A 16942-nucleotide genomic window follows, 5' to 3' on the forward strand; every position below is an offset into this window, starting at 1 on the left:
CTGCAAGCGACCTTGTGTGCCCAAAGGAGAAGGCTGGAAACTCCCAGGAGAGACAAGCACCATGTCTGGCTTTGCAGGGGGAAGGCAGAACAAGGCAGGCATCTGGGATGGGGCCCTCCTGCCTGGCAGAACCCAGGACATCCCTCTGGCTGCCCTGGAGTGACTTGAGACCCTGGCAAGGGGCTCGGAGACCTTGGTACAGAGTCAAAACCACCTGTGCCTTTGATTTTAACCCATGGAAACAATGACCAACTTTGTATGAGGATGTACAAGCCACAAGAGTTTGAATAGAATGATAGTGAATTTGTCACAGGGTGAAAAAGTAGAATTTTGGGGATTTAGAATGGGAGTTCAAGAGGCAAGATGCAGGAATCTGGGGGTGTGTAGGGGGATAGAATGTAAGAAAATAAAGAAAGTGTAGAAAGTAATCTTACCCCTAAGGAGTTGCAGCTGGGCCAATTATCAAAGATTAGGAACAGGCCTGACTTTAACAGGCCACAGCTGTAAGCAATGAGCAGAAGATGCTATAAAAGAGTGGGGTGGCTGTTGAGAAGGGAACTGAAGTCAGTTGGCTGCTTTGTGAAGGAGAAAGCGTCAGTGCTCTGAGGAGCTGCCCACGAGAAACACCAAGAAGGTATGGAACTTTTGTGATAAGGAGACAACAGTATGGAACCCCTGTGATAAGGTGACAACAGGTGTATCCTGTCCTTCTTGTCCTCCATCTTCTGCTTGATGGCGACACTTCTGGATTGGTTTAGAGACAGACTGTCTAACATAGGTGATAGGTATTGGAAAATTATTGTAAATAAAGTACACGTAGTTCTTAGTATAAAAAGCTAACATTGCCCCAAGGGCGGTCAGTGTGCCACAAACCAACCTGCCAGACAGATCTCAGCAGGTCAGAGGAAGAATGGAATAGTTAGGAGAAAATAAACAACCTTGAAAAGCAGAACTGAAGAATCTCAACTTCTTCAGTTGTGGGGCTGGGAAAAAAGAGACTTTTTAATACCTTGAGAGCCATTTCAACCACAAAAAACCCAAGACCTGCCCTCACGTGGCACAGTGGGTCACCCAGCATGGTGGGTTTCCCCACACATTGCCCCACATGGGGGAGGTGATATCTGACATTGCAGTCCCTGCTGTCAGAGGAACTGGAGCACAGTTACAGGCGCTGATCTCTCATGCTGTAACCTAACCTGAAGGGAGCCGTGCCCAGCATCCTGGGCCTCACAGCTGTGCTTCCTCCACAGCATTTTGCAAGTGAATGGAGATGCAATGGAGGTAGAGTCCAGCACCTACACTGACTTCATCTCCTGCGACCGGGCTGGCCGGAGGAACGCTGTCCATGACATCGAGAGAGAGGCCACCACCATCAGCATGCGCCAGCTGAGCCAGGACATGGGGGAGCTGGCTGTGCAGGGAGCAGGTGAGCTCACACCCAAACACACCCCTGGGAGCCCAGCAGGGCAGGTGAGCACACACACACACACAGCTGTGAGCCCAGCAGGGCAGGTGAGCACACACACACACAGCTGTGAGCCCAGCAGGGCAGGTGAGCACACACACACACACACAGAAAAAATCAACCTTTAAATAGTTCTGCAGTATTTCAGATAACAACACAAATAACTTTCACATGTCCAAATCCCCCCCTTCAGCCCAAATGTGGCAGAGGCATCACCCTGGCAAGCAGGCTGTGAGGAGCTTCAATCTTCTGTCCAAAGCTGCCACTCTCATTTCACTAATAAGCAACACAACATAGACTATCACTGCAGAAGGGAAACTCAGTTTTCCCCCTTACCTGCTTAATGCTCCAACCTACAACCTGTAACTATAAAAACACTTTAAAATACATTAATTACCCAACTGTACTTCTTCCAGCATGACCATACCAGCATGTGTCCATCCACCCATCCCTAGTAAGCACAAATTGGAGCTGCTTTACCAGAGCAGCTCAGGCTCTGCCAGGCTGTCAGGAAGACAGTTCTGGAGCACTTGGAAGTTGGGTGAGTGCACATCCCTACCTTGAGGCTCCCCCTCAGTATTGCCAGGCGTGTTGAGAGGTGTTTGTACTCCAGGAATGTGGAGGGAGAACCCAATACTCTTAATTATAGAATAAGAAAATGGTTTGGTTTGGAAGGGACTTTAAAGACCCCCTGCCATGGGCAGGGACACCTTCCACTAAACCTGGCATGGCCTTGAATTCTCCCATGGATGGGGCCAAGTATCTGGTCACAGGAGGGGAGAGATAAAACTTCAGGTAAAAATCCTTTGTCTCTCTGGATGAAATCAGCTATGGCAATCACTGATGGCTTCAAGTGTCTTCAGCAGGGTGTAACTGTGCTTTCTTCCCAATCCTCCCTTCTGCAGAAAGCCAAAGAGATGCCAGTTCTTCTGACAACGACCCTGGAGCAAGACCAAAGGGGCAGGAAAGCAGCCCCTCCCCATGAGAGCAAAGAGGGTGTGGGATGGGCAGGAGGAGGGCCTTGCTGTGAACATTAAACAAGAATTTGCTGAATCTGTGGACAAAAACCAACCTGGAACAGCAAGTTGTCTGTCAAATGCCTCTGCTGGAACCGTGCTTGTGTAGAGAGACACAAGACACTTGCAAGGACTGGCACCTCCAAAAGACTTCTGCCCCCATCCCTGATGGTTTAGAGCAACACTGCCATGGTTGTAGTGATATGAGCCATTCTCAAGATGCCTTAGCTGCAATTTTCTCTTAGGGGAAAAACAGTTTCAGTAATAATAGACACACCAGATTTTCCTGTCCAAGGTACCTTCCTCCTTTGCAGATTTAGACTATTATTTATTCTGTTTCCATAGGTTAGAAATTTAGATTATTGGTTTTTCTAAGCCTCACCCTCATCTGCATCTTAGACCTGGCCTCTGGATTGTCCACATGGCCCCTCATCAGGGTGGGCAGTGGGGAAAGGACCCAGCCTGTCCTGCTGCCCTCATGGCAACACCACTCACCTGTGCTGCTGCTGCTTAGCATCAGGAAAGGACCAAAGCACAGCTCTGTGGGGTTCAGCCCCACCTGGAGACCCAGCAGCACCAGCCACAGGCATCTTCTTCTTCAGGTTTGAACACTTCAAGATGTTATTAAGGGGAGGGGAGAAACATTTTGCTGGTTTGACTGTTGAAATTCAGGCTTAACTTTGCAAGCTGTTAGCTGAGATGATCTCTGGTAGGATCTCACACCCTTCTGTCTTTAAGGAGACATGTTTTGTGTTAAAGATGGTTTGATAAAACTACATAAGCTGTTGGAATAAATGACACAGCCTTCAAGTACTGAAGGTGTTTTTTTTCTGCCTGGATGTTTCTTCTTCCTTTGTTTTACCTTCAGCTGTGGGGTGGTTTCACAGGGAGACAGAGCTGTGCAAGAAGAATCCCATGGATTTGGATCTGTGAAACCCCATGGGTTTGCAGCACAGAGATGGAGGCAGATGTAGCTGGGCACAGATTATAAAATTGTGCCCCCACTTTCCCAGGTTTACTGCCCAGGAGCCAGCAGGTTTGGTGCCAGTGGGAAGAGGTGTTTTCCCTCTGCAGCACAGAGCTACAGGAGCATTGCTGGTGTTTCACTGATCCCAGTGGAGCAGCCTGGCTGGGACTGACCACCAGCACAGGGACAGGGCACAGCTGACCTGGGAAGCTCCACTGGTGACAAATCATCTCCCTGACAGCCTGGAGAAGAACTGAGTGTTACAAGTCTGAGATTTATCAGCCTAAACAAGGCCATAAATCAGCAGAGAAGTGGCTGCCAGGCAGAGGGAGAATTGTCTGTGAGAAGTGATGGCCATGGGGCGAGTACAGAGGGCTCCACAGCTCCAGCCCCCACAGGAAATGAGGATTTGGCAGCCAGGCAGGGGCCCTGGCTGCTGCTTTGGCAAAGGGCTCCTGGGCTGGCTGGTGTCACTGCAGAGCCATGGATGGTAGCCAAGAGCCTGCTCCCACTTCCCATGCCCAGGGGCGAACCAGCAGGGAGCTCCTGGACCTGGCTGACTGCACAGCTGTGGCTTTAAGCCCCATTTCCAGCTCTCCTTACCACAGAACAGTAATTTTGGCTCATGCTGACACACACACACAGAGCTGAAAGGCAGTGCAGAAGGACTGAGCACCACACAGACCTCCAACAGTCAAATGTGGGCTAATCTTAGCTCTCCCTGGTCAGAAAATATCTGTTTCAGAATTATATTTAGGCAGAGGAGTAGGGAGTTGTTGGCCAGCTTCTCTCAGGGGATGGGTGAGAGGCATCAGGTTCCCCCTGCAAGTGACAGCCAGCTCAGCCACTGTCACTGCCTGTGCTGAAACAGCAAGGGCACTGCCTTAATCCAGCCACATCCTCATCTGCAGAGCTGCTGAGCACAGGGATGCTCCCAGCCCTTCTTTCCAGCTGAACACGGGTGTGCCAGACCTGTCAAAGCCTAACCAAGCACTAAATAACCCAAAAACCTTTGGGCAAACACTGCCCTGCCCACGCTGATGGTGAGGCCCAGCAGCCCAGACTGCCCCTCTTTGGCTCTGAGCATCAACCAGCTGTGAAAACCCAGGAAACAGGAAAAAAAAAGTGGCTACTTTTGATAAACACCTGGAAAGGTGAGATGTGATGGCATTGCTGCTCCAGCAGTGGTACACACCCCTTGTGTTACTGAAGGGAAAAGGACAGGGGAGATTGGAACAACCTGGAGCCACAAATCCAACTGGGCTGCTTGGCAAGGGAGAGGCTTCCCTCTGGCTTCCCTTCCAACCTGGCAAGGCAAGGTACCAAAGCCCCCATCACACCTATCAATGAACCCCCAGCAGGGATTGGACACCACAGGCCACAGCTCCTAACAGTCACCCTTGAACAGAAAGGCACAAGGATTTCTCTTTTAATATAAATTTGTTATTTTATTAAACAGGATTAACAATCAACTGTCCAGAATCCAAACAAGCAACTCTTCTTCATGAAACAATTGTTGGGAGAAAAATGACCCAAAACCTCTTTCTTACCACAATCATGTCCTTAAAAGTGATACTTTATCTTTTGCTTTATAAAAGTAAGAAAATCACTCTCTCATCTTCATTTATCTATCTATGTGTATATATGCACCACGTACTTCAGAGATGAGTATTTTACTCTGAAGACCAGTATGGAAGCCCAGAAAGAATGGAAATGCTCCCAGCACTCCATCACTGCTGGCAGGGGCTGGGCCAGTCCATGGTCTGTCCGTGGCAATGCTGACCATGGCCCCTTTTCAAAGGCAACTTTTTGGTACAGTATCTTTGGAGTGAGCATCTTGGCAGAGCCCTGGGATGCTAAAGCACACCACACACTCAGGTAAGAAAACAATGGTCTCTTCTCTGGCTGCACAGCTCTATTGCTTATTGAGTAAAAACACTATAATGCCATAAAATCACTAAGGAAACTTTGGTGAGTTTCTCTGTATAAATTCTACACCAAACTGAAGATCTGATTTCTAGCCAGTGTCATAATTGAGTGAGAGAAGCAATCAGATGGGACCTGAGTCAATGTGTGACATTGGGTCCAAGTTAATTTACTTATTCAGCCTTAAGAGTGCCTAATGATTGAGTCAAATCAGAAAGAGGGCAGAACTGTTAAACCAGGCAATCAATCATGTTTTTTCCAAGTCCTAAACAAAGGTAAGAGGAAGATCAAACTGCAGGTCACAGGAGTTCTCCAAGATTAAAAAAGTGGGAAAAATCCCAGAAGGCAGATTTTGGCCTGAAGTGGTAAAATTATGTTCCAGCTTCCTCTGCCTGTGCAAGCATGGTCCTGGCCAGCTGTGAGCACAGCTGGGGCCTGAGCCCAAGGTGTGCACTTCTGCAGCAGTGACATTGGCAGGCCTGATACATGGGAGTTCCTCTGCGAGAAAGGATGCCAAAAAAAAATGTATTTTGTTTTAAATGCCCTTCGGACTTGTGCACGGGCAGGGGCACCAGCTTGCAGCTGGTTCTTGTTCCAGTCTTGTTAGTACAAGACTAACCCTGGGTAAATATAGCTGTGACCAGGCCCTCCCACCCACAGGGACAAGAATAAAGGCTCTGTGTCTGAAAGGGCTGCCAGCACTAGCACACCTCTCCCCTGGAAAGGTGAATTAACCCAGGCCACAGCCAGAGCTGAAAGTGGATATTTCAGCACTGCAGGCAAGGGCCAGGCAGGTCAGCGGGACAGGACAGGTAAAACAGGGACAGAGGGGAGGAAAAAGCCCATAAGGGAGGTTGTTCTGTTTGCATTTGCAGCACAGAAAGCCCAGCAGATGGAGAAGGGAGTCAGGCCAGCAGGCAGACCCAGTCTGCTTGCACAGCAGCAGGACAGGAAGCTGGAGATCCACTCAGGAGAGACACTGTGGGCTACAGGTAGGTGGGTGTGATAGTCTGATTCTGATGAGCACTGTGAGGGTCAACACAGGGCTGCCAGGGACAGAGGCTGGCTCTGGGCACCTCCTGCCAGTGCTCCCACTGGCACAGAGGACAGCCAGGCTCTTGTTAGAGGGGCCCTACTCCAGGCTGGCTCCAGGGACAGGTCAGGATGCATTGGGGACCATCCCATAGGCTTCATACAGCTTGTTGAGCAGCTCCTGCTTTTCCTTCTCGGGTAAGAAGCTGGACTGGGCTGCATTGATGTTCTGAGGAGGCAGAGGGGGAACACAGGGACATTAGGACACATCAGACATGAACACACAGCTGTGCACATCCCAGCACCTGGCTCTGAGCAGCAACAGGTGAGGGAGAGTGTACAGTTTCCACTCTCAGATTCATTTCCATGGCCTTATTTTATGCCAACTGCTCTGGCCCATCACTAGCAGCAGTCCCAGGAGAAATGAGACCAGCACAAAGCAAAGGTCTTTAAATACTCAGGAATTTTTGGGATATGTACTTTGAGCCTGGTCCTACTTTCCTGCTTACAAGACCAGAGCGGAATTTTCTGCTTTCCATTAAAAACTCTTCAGCTTATAAAGAAAAACCAGCAGGTTGTTCTGGGCTGCACTGAGACACCAGCAGAGCACCCAGCCTGGGCTGACTTACAACTCTCTTGAACTCCTCTTCAGTGAATCCCATGTGTTCCTTCACAATGCCATAGTCCTTGTCAATGGTGGAGTTGAAGATGAGGGGGTCATCTGTGTTTAGAGAATAGTTGGCACGATCCTTCTTAAACCTGCAAGGAAATTAGGTTGAACTGGTGGGCAGAGCACTGGCTGTGACACTGTGCAGTTCTCAGGGTGAAATGCAGCAAAAGCAAAGACTTTGGGACTGCTGGAGAAAAGCACAAGGCTCAGCTTGTCCCCCCATGGCTCTGCACTGACCTGCCAGGAGTGGCTGGGCTGTGGCTTCTCGTGCCCCATAGCTCAGAGCAGGTCAGGAGGGACAGGAGAGCCTCCCCAAGGGACCCCCACACTCCTCCAGCTGCACTAGGCTCTCTCACCATGTGCCAAGGTACATGGATGTGCCACATAATCAGAGGTGCCTTAGCTTTGTAAAGCAATAAAACAGCTGTAATCAACCCAAATTCTGGTTATTTGAGATGTCACATAATTGAGAAGTCTTACTGTATTACAGGGTGTTTGGTGAAGTCCGGAGAACATGCTCCAGTGAGATAACTGGACCAAGGGCAGACCTGTTTGGGGGAGTTGAGCAGAAAAACCAGAATCAACCACATGGATCTGAATCCCAGCTGTGGACACAGATAGCTCAGCACTGGTAAAACCAGATTAGAGCTCTGTTCACAGCTGCCCCTCAGCACTACTCTGACAGACCACTGTGTGTCCCAGGATAGGGATGCAAGGAGCCCACAGGACTGTGACAGGGCTGTGGGATGTTCCCCATGGCCAGTCAGTCACCAGCCAATCACAGTCACAAAACCACCTGCATTAAGTACATATTCCCTCTGTTAGTGGATATATCCATTCTGGGGAAAAGCAAAAGAAATCTTTACATGCACTGTAACTCCCAGGCATTCCCACCCTCTAAGCAGACTTGCTCTGGTACAGCAGCCTGATTTGTTTATAAATCAGTGAATAAGCCCTCCAGAATTTATCCTTGGCTGCACAAGGATCCATTCTCTCTGCTACATCCTTCCCACAAGCTGCTGTGCACACCAGTGCTCCCAGCAGACGCATAGATTTGTCCCCAACATTTTTCCTGTGCAGCTTTGGGCATAAACACAACATCACTGTACATGTGGTCAGCATCTGGGTGTCAGGTCCTGTCCCTGGCTGTAGCACAGCCTGAGTCAGGGCTTGTTTTCCACTCAGCACCTACCTGGCTGTCACAGCCCCCTCACACATCCTTACCTCAAAATGCATCTTTGTTTTCAGCAGCTGCTTGTAGAGCTCAGGGTCCTCCAGGACGTGGTACCCATGGCCAATACGCTCAGTCTTCAGGACATAAACTGCCTAGAGAGTACAGGAAAAGCACTCAGAGCCTCAGGCACAGCTCAGCCCTGCCTGCCCAGAGCCCCCATCCCACTGTAGGTACAGCCACACCACCAAGCTGGCTCCTGGGATGTCCCTTTCCAGCCATCAGATCTGTGCCCATGTCCCCAGGGTTCACTTTGCTGTGGATTTGGGAACAACATGGATGCCTCTGTGCCCTGAGCAGGGCACATCACAGCCTGTCCCTCTGTGCCCTGAGGCAGGAGCTCTCATACCTCCTTGACCATGGCAGCCGGGCCGGCCTCCCCAGCATGGACGGTGCGATGGATCCCACACCTCTCAGCTTCCTGCAAAACAGGGCAGAACATCCTCCTGTGCCATCACCTGCAGCAAGGACAGCCAGCTCTGGGCTGGCACTGCTCTCACAGCAAGGCTCCTGTGCCAAGAGCCCACAGATCACGAGCCTTGCACTCCAAGGGCTGCAAGAGCTCGGTAATGTCACATACAGAGACACTTAAAAATCCTGGTTATCTTCCACTGGAGCCCAGCCAGGCTCTTCACGGGCTTTTAACCCTGGCTGAGTTCACCACTGCCTCCTCTCCAGACAGCAGCAAGCTCTGAGCTCCTCTTCCTCCACCCTCTTGCCTTTCTGCATGAAACTTGCAGCAGTTTCATGCTATGGAACTTCTACATTTTTGGCTAGCTGCAGCCACGTGTTAGGGTGTAGAAACACCCCAGGGCAGAGACGAAGAAATGCTCTGACACTGTAAGGGGCTGGGGGTGGAGGCAGGCCCCCTAAGGGCCCTGTGAGTGCAGCTTTGGGTGCAGCTCCATGATCACCCTGAAAATTTCTTTGCCAGGGTGTCACAGGTCACCTGGGCTTTGGGAAGCCATGGAGCCTGGAGGGAAGCCCGGTTCCTTCTTTGCTGGAGAAGGGCCACCCAGCTGGCAGCAGCAGACAGGCTGCAAAGCCCCATCTTGCAGCAGACGTTGTTCACAGACATTCCTTCAGGGCTTTGCACTCAGGAGAGTTTTTCAGTTACTTAATATGGATGGGAGGGGGGGTTGCTTCAGCATCTCAGAGCCTGAGTGAGCCCCTGGCACAGAGACAAGATGCATCCTTCGGACAGAGGAGGCTGGACCTGGTACTGCTGGCCCACCAGGGCAGGATGAGGCTGCCTTCCATCAGTTAATGAAGCCCTGTTCCCATGTCATTGTCTATGATCACCCAGCACAGCAGGGCAGGCCAGCCTTGTATCAGCTCCCACTGACAGGGTGAAGACCCCAAGGAAGCCCCCAAGTCCTTTCAGACCTGAGCACTGCTTGCAAACCACCACCCTGTCTGTCAGTGATGGTGCACAACCTCCTCCCCACGGATGGTGGGGACTGACAACCCCAAATTCCACCAGCAAAGAGCAGTGAGGCTTTCCCTTCCCTTGGAGCCACTGCAAAGGCTGAAGTTTGGGGAGAGCCTGGGATCAGGCTCCTGAAGCCATTCCAGTGTTTGCATTTGAGATGATCAGATAAAAGCCCTGCAAATGTGCAGTTTCTGCTCTGCTCCTCAGTGACTTCTGCCAGACTGGAAAGGCCACTCTCTTCCACCCTTGGCTGTGGTTTCACCAGGCCCCAGGAGCCAACAGCAGAGGGGTGGGGGTTGATTTGGGCTCCGTGGAACTCATGTCACCCTCACAGTGTGCCAAGCCCCAGCTCTAAGGCCATGTTTTAGCAATGATGCCTGCCATTAATCATTTAGGAAATATAAACAAATGCTTTTTCTATTTAACAGAATGTTTTTAATAGCTGAAATGAATTTTTAAGCTGTCCCAGCTGTTTTGCAGTTTGAAAAGCATCCCTTCACACACGTCCCCTCAATATATATTCTTCTTGTAATTTCTTTTTAAAAACTTATTCCACAAACCTCATAAGCCTTCTTATGCTCAGCGTAATCCTCCACCTTCACGGTCTCATCTCCAGCCAGGTCAACAGCCACCACAGAGTCATTCTGATACTTCTTGCAGAGCTGCACCACCTCTGGAGACCAGCCTGGGAGAGGCAGCACCAGCATTCAGGAGGAAGCATTCATAAGGGTCACACCTCCAGCATTTTTCTGAACAAATCCTGGTCCTATAACTGGAAGGCTAGAGCTATTTTCTTTAGTCTTTCCCAAAATTTGATGCTCAAAAAGAAAGCTAGCAAACTGCCAGAAAGGTCTGTCATCTCTGTGATCTTCAGGCAGATAAAAGCTGTCAAGTGATCAGTCTGTTGTCAGTAAAAGGGAAATAAAATGCATTCACCAGCTATAAAACTGCTCTCATCATGTTTTTCTGCTCACTTCAAGCAGGGGGAAAAATGAATTAAAAACCTTCCAAGCAGTGGTGACTGCAGCAGTTGCTGGAGGTAGATGAACTGCACTGCCCTGGGGCTGTAACATGATGTGTTGGAGAAATCCCTCAACTCGTGAGCTATCATCCCCTCCCTGGCTGGGCAAGGTGAGGGTAAAGGCAGGAACTGCCCCACCAGATGAGCTGTGTCAGGGAGGAGATTGGGCTGGGAGGGGTCTCTGGGGGGCCCTGTACTGCAGCCATCCCTGCCCTGTTGCATCCTTCACTCTCCCAAGGATTCTACTCCTGATAGGAAGGAGCTGAAGCTTTATCTACTTGCCAGCAGGGAAAAAGAGACTAACAAGTGGCCAACAACTGCTTGAGAGCTCTCTGTGATCAGGATAGATAACCTCTGAGAGAGAAACTGCATCTACCAGCTCACATAGCACTTAAACCCAGCAGAAAGGCCAAGAAACAGAGATAAACAGTTGTGTTAATAATTAACAGGCACCTGCTGTGTACAGAAAAGCCCCAATCGTATGAACACACCAGGATGATGTGTGCAACTTCAGCATCTATTTTTTTCCACCACTTTCCAATTTGCTGGGTTAGAGTCATTATTTTATTAACAAGTTTAATATGAGTCAGTTCTGGCTGGTATCTCTGCCTTTCTCTCAACAGTTCATTAATTACAGGATGGCTTCTCACTGTGCAGCACATCCTGAATGCACTGCTAAAGACTTTTATCAAGCATGCCATTGGTTTTGGGTATCAGCTGGTGCCCTGGGACACAGGTATGAGAATGCCACCTCTCCTGGTTGCAGCAGCAATCCCTCCTGCAGGGCAGTGCAGGCTGCACACACCCTTGGTTGCTCCTGCCACCTCCTACCTTTACCACTTGTGCACTGGCAGGGACTGTAACTGCAGATCACTGTGCCAGTGCCTGACAGCTCTACAGTTTCTACAAAGAAAAACATTTTTTTTTCCCTAGAAACCAGAAATATAAGGATCAAGTTTTCAAAGTACTGTTTGGTGTTGACTGTGCAAGCAGGAAAAAAAAAAAAAAGAAAACCCCACTTTGAAATCTACCAAGATTCTACCAGCTTCCAAGAATATAATTTTTGACATTTCTAGACACAAATGAATCATGTACTCACTAGGAAAAATCTTTCCACCATCTACCCTACTAAGCCTACATAAAACTGGTGTGAGATATGAAGATACTAAGAATAAAACCTTCACATAAAATAGCTGCTGTCACACAGCCTCTCTCTGGCTGCATCCTTCCCTAGAAGAAGATGCTTGTGAAACTCAGCAGCCCATTGAAATGCTGGTAATTGGGTTTTCTTCCTATTCTGGGTCACAGCACCTATTACCAACAAAGCTTTTTGTCAGAACTGCGGATTTTTTAAAAAACATTTTATATATGTGCGTTAAGTATATCTGACTTGTGTTTTCAGCTTTAGCCAGCAGAAACTGGCTGCTGCCAGTGGATTCTCTGGCTGCCCCATGACCTAGGCTAAGGAAGGAGCATCCTGCTGTAGCATCATGAGCAGGGAAGTGTGAGATGTGATGCCTGCTCCTCCTCCCACGACCATTTGCTCTCCAGCCACTCATGGCAGATGCAAGTGCTCACTGTGCCAGTGGCTTTTACTGGCCCAAGGTGAGCTCTGGCCTTCGAGCAGAGAGCAGAGACCACAGCTCCCCCAGGGGAGCACAGAAAAGCCCCTTTTGTCCCTCTAGCAAGGCACAACCAGTTCAGATACTGGTTGTACCCAGAGACCCCCACTCCTGCATCCAGCAGAGCTTTGTCCTACAGTGAAAGGAGCAGAGACCCCCAGAGACCCCCAGCACTGTCTGGTGCTGCACCAGCCCCACAGTCTGGGGCTCTCCCCAGGTCCTGCAGGGCCCCAGCCCCAGGGACATCCCCCCCAAGCCCTCAGGGAAGGGAGCAGAGCAGCAGGGCAGCTGCAATACATTACTTGGCATATGGCGCATGCAGCATAGAATAGACCTGGCCTTGATGTGGAAATCCCTCTCTCCATCCTTCAGTCCCTGATTTACGAGCTGAACCACTTCATCTGGAGTGAGGTCCCCCCTACAGGGAAGAAAAGCCATCAGCAAGAGGCCAGGGAGGCAGGGAAGAAAAGCCATCAGACACTTGCCAGGGAGGCAGGCAGGTCCAGCCCAGCAGCCCCTCATGAGGACAGGCTGCCCCAGGTCCCACTTGCCCAGTGAGACCACCCAGAGGCCTTTTTCAGCCCTGCCACAGCCACATTTACCTGGTACAGGTGTAACACCTGAACCACTGCAGCAGGCACAGATTACACGAAGATTTGGAAAGGCCTTGGGGAACTGGGTGCCCATCCTGCCTGAGCAGAGGAATCCCCTCTTTGCCAGAGCATCTCATTAGGGCACACAATTCTCTGCAAGCCCAGGGCTCTGCACCCACCACAGCACACTCTGGAGGGGCCCCAGAGCCCAGCACTGATTTAATAAGAGGCACATGTCACAGAGGGGATGCCAAGAAAGGAAGAGATCAGAGCAGCAGCCCCCTCCAACACCACCCATCACTTCTGCCAGCTCAAACTCCCATTCTGTGGTCAGGCAGTCCACATGGGGACATTCCTTTCCCTCTCACAGGAAAGGGCTTCAGCCAGAAGGTTGAGCACAGAACTCAGTGCCCAGAGCAAGGGACATTAAAAAACTGCAGCACACAGAGGTGTTCAAAATGAAAAACCCTATTGATGGAAGAGAGAGGTGGAAGCGTGCTGGCTCTCACTGCATGGGAGGAGAAGGGAAGTTTGTTACAGCAGCCTTTGAAGCCAAAGTGGCTGGGTGGTATGGGGATGCCTTCTCCATGCCCACCCAGCCACCCAGCAGCTCCCAGCACAGCAGGATCACTCACTCAGCTTGTCCCCAGGGGATGGGAGCCACACCAGAGTTGGCCAGGAGGTGAGGGCTGTACCGGACCTCCACGTAGGCGACTCCTTCCTTGGCTTTTGTCTCCACAAACTCGTAGGCAATTCTCTTCACTGCCTCACGGTCACCCCTGCAGGGATGGCAGTGGGACTGTCACCCTCAGGGCCCACGGGGGACCTCCGAGGCTGATCCTGACAGGGGTTGAGGGGGAAAAAGCAAAAAGCAGGGTACTTACGCAATGGCAGGCATGTAGTAATTAAATTTCTCTAGAAACTGGGGAAGTGTCAGTGGTGTGTCATAGCTGACATACTTCAGGAGCTCCTCAACAGTGTTCCCAGGGAGAGGGATGCCTCTTTTGCTGGAAAAAAAGCCACATGTTACTGACAGGGAAGGTTATCACATTTTTAATCAGCCCATTTTATACACCAACTGTATCCAAAGCTGGCAGCATCAACCATCATTTCCTCACAGGAAAGATACAGCACACCCTGTCCTTCCAAAAGCTCCTCATGGATGGAGCCCTGAACCTCAGCAGAGAGGAAGGCAATCCAAAACACAGGCAAAGCACAAACAAACCCAAATACAAGCCCAGGCTGACCCGGCAGGAACACAGCCAGGGCACATTTTAAGCTTAAGAAGGAGTTCATCTAAAGGGGCTCTGGATTATTTCTTGGCACCTCACAGACCTAGCAGCAGAATCACCAAAATTCTTCAGAAGAGTTAATTTCCACTTATGCAGGCTCAAAGGATTAAAAAATCAAGGAGAAGCACCAGGGCCTGGGATCACACAGGCAGAAGTGTTGTGGCTCATGGGTTTAGTGGCAGCAGCTCCTGAGAGGGAGCTGCTTCCTGAGCCCAGCATCCTGGTGGCATCTCCTGTGACAGGAACTCCTCCCACACACAGGAACAAAAGGCAACAACTGCTCTCACTGAAGGGACAGACACACTAATCCCCACATAAATACTTCCAAGAGGGAAGAGCCATCTTTCCTAGGAGCAGCTGGAATTCCGAGTGGGTGAAGGTGTTCCTGGTGTGGGGACAGCTGAGATCCAGGGGGCTGCCTGCCAAGGGTACTGCAGCTCTCTGGGCAAGCTTTGCCATCCCCCCGCCCTCTAGTACCCTGCACAAGCCAAAACAAATTTGGAATAATAACCAGACATTTGTTTTTAATCCTCTTTCCTGCCACAATGAATTACAGCTGATTGATGGGAGAACTCTGCTAATAGAGACAAAACACCACAGCCAGCTTCAGTGCTGCCCTGCCAGCAGCATCCCAATGAGCCATGCAGGGACACAGTCCAAAGGACCCTGCTCCTGGCCCTGGTAAACATTGCTCCTTCCCCACTCAGCCAGCAAGGAAAGCAGCCCCATGCTCAGCCCTCACATGCAATCTGCACAGATTAAGTTGCTGGCGCTCAGCAGGGAACACTCACGGCTGCCAAGGCATCGGTTTTCCTCCCTGCCTTGCCCTTTCCATGGCACTGACACCTCATTCTCTGCTCCAGGAACCAACCTGCACCTTCCTCCACCTGCCACAGGAAGGTTTCCTACAGCAAAGCTAAGTCCCTGACCTGCTCCATGTGCTTCCCAAGGCAATGCCTTCCTGCAGGCATCAGTGGCAGTGCTTTGGGATGATCCACACTGGAACCATGCTTCTGGATGAGGAGATCTGGTGGATCGTGCCAGTGTGGCTTTTGGGGCTGCTGCTGCCCCATCCAACCCTCCTTGTAGGTGGGATTCTTCTTGCAGCAAAGTGGCCAGAGGGGAACATGTTTGTCCTCACTGCCACCTCGGTGTCCTGCCCAGAGCTCCCTCCAGCCACAGGCAGCACCATGCACACCATGCCACCACAGAAAGAGCACCTCTCCTGTGGACACCCAGTCTCCACGAGGGGTCTGTCACACCTCTGAGCCCTTTGGCTGGGCAGGAATGATGCAAAGACTGACCCAGACCTGACAGAATTGGAGACAAGGTTTCTAAAAACAGCTGAGTTCAGCAGTGCACTGTCCAAGGGTGCCTGTGCATCTCAGCAGCTTGGGGCTCTGTCTACATGGTCAAACACCACCTAGCAAAGTTATTTCCAGCTCTTTACTTTTAAAAATAGACCACAAGCAGCATTCTGTGCCCAGGGTGAGTTATTAAGGCAGTCAGCCCCCTACAGCCTTCTGCACTGCCCCACTGGTTTGTGTGTGAGTGCAAGTTTCAGAGCCCATGAATAGCACAGCCTTGCTCCACCCGAGGGCTGGCAGCTCAGGAGGATGCCAGGGCTGTTTAAAAATAAGAGGGAACTCAGCAGACGCTCAGGCAATGAAGGTTTCTGCCCTAAGAAAGGATCCTGGCACAGGATCCCCAGACAGCCAGTGCCTCCTGGGTTTCAGGGCTCCTACAATTCTCCTAGGGGACTACCCAGGCATTTTCTGTTTGCAGGCAGAGGGACCCAGCAGAGCCCAGGGAGTCAGCACCAGCTCTTCTGTTCACTTAGACCTGTATTCCAGCCCTGCAGCCCACCAGCAGAAACCCTGAGTTCACCATGCCAGCATCCAGCAAGAAAATGGGATGGACAGCCCTGACCCACCCTCCTTTCTCTGACTGCACAGCAAAAACTATGGCCAGGCCCTGCAGAAAAAGCTACTCCAGAAAGAACATTTCTCTCTAGGACTGCACTGCCTTGGAATCTGCTGGGCTCACAGGATGCTTGAACCACTCCCCATCCTCCTCAGAACTGACTTCCTCCCCAAAATACCAGAGCTGTGCCTAAAAGCAGTTTCCAAAAATCCTTACCCTTGCCACCTTCTTGATCTGAGGTATCAGTGACAGCTGGAAGAAATCTTATTTGTTTTGCTTACAAATGTGGAGCCAGGCCCTGCCACAGGTTAATCATTCACCCTGTGCTTCCCACACAATCCACACTGAAGGAAGATGCACGTGGGCTCTGTCAAGGAAACAACCTCTCTCTGAACCCCTGCCAGGTGCTTCCCTGGGCCAGCCCCACACCAGTGAGACTCGTTGCCTGCTGACACCAGGCAGACAGCCTGGGATTCAAATGCACATGGCAGCAGGGCAGGCAAGGCCACCCAAGCTTTTCCTCCCAAACCATGCAGCAACAGCACCACCACCAAGACAAACACTCCCAGCCTGCTGCCATTCCACTTGGTTTTGTGATGAGGAGTGTGGAAAAAGAAATGAGACTACAGCACCTCTGCTGTGTCCTGGGCACACTTCAAAGGCAGGCAGCTCTTTATGAGATATCTGGACTTTTCTCATGGTGGCTCCTCTGAGCTTGCCCAGCTCCCAAATCCCCTCAGACACATTCCTGC

General features: G+C 50.7%; 2 protein-coding genes across 2 annotated transcripts in view; one reads left to right on the forward strand and one right to left on the reverse strand.

Moving 5' to 3' along the window:
* PKIG (cAMP-dependent protein kinase inhibitor gamma) overlaps positions 1 to 3308 on the forward strand; it is a 13218-nt gene extending 9910 nt beyond the window's left edge. The window contains exons 2-3 of the mRNA XM_014307548.2: positions 1251 to 1426; positions 2371 to 3308. Coding sequence (XP_014163023.1) covers positions 1276 to 1426; positions 2371 to 2450 — 231 coding nt within the window. The 5' untranslated portion in view covers positions 1251 to 1275 and the 3' untranslated portion in view covers positions 2451 to 3308. The remainder of the gene's footprint in view (positions 1 to 1250; positions 1427 to 2370) is intronic.
* Positions 3309 to 4903: 1595 nt separating this feature from the next.
* ADA (adenosine deaminase) overlaps positions 4904 to 16942 on the reverse strand; it is a 20544-nt gene continuing 8505 nt past the window's right edge. The window contains exons 3-11 of the mRNA XM_014307510.2: positions 13860 to 13982; positions 13611 to 13754; positions 12685 to 12800; positions 10300 to 10424; positions 8657 to 8728; positions 8301 to 8402; positions 7557 to 7624; positions 7036 to 7165; positions 4904 to 6635 (exon numbers count right to left, since the gene is read on the reverse strand). Of these exons, the coding sequence (XP_014162985.1) occupies positions 6534 to 6635; positions 7036 to 7165; positions 7557 to 7624; positions 8301 to 8402; positions 8657 to 8728; positions 10300 to 10424; positions 12685 to 12800; positions 13611 to 13754; positions 13860 to 13982 (982 nt within the window). The 3' untranslated portion in view covers positions 4904 to 6533. The remainder of the gene's footprint in view (positions 6636 to 7035; positions 7166 to 7556; positions 7625 to 8300; positions 8403 to 8656; positions 8729 to 10299; positions 10425 to 12684; positions 12801 to 13610; positions 13755 to 13859; positions 13983 to 16942) is intronic.

This window comes from Geospiza fortis, unplaced genomic scaffold (assembly GCF_000277835.1).
Source record: "Geospiza fortis unplaced genomic scaffold, GeoFor_1.0 scaffold188, whole genome shotgun sequence".
NCBI classification, from domain to species: Eukaryota; Metazoa; Chordata; class Aves; order Passeriformes; family Thraupidae; genus Geospiza; species Geospiza fortis.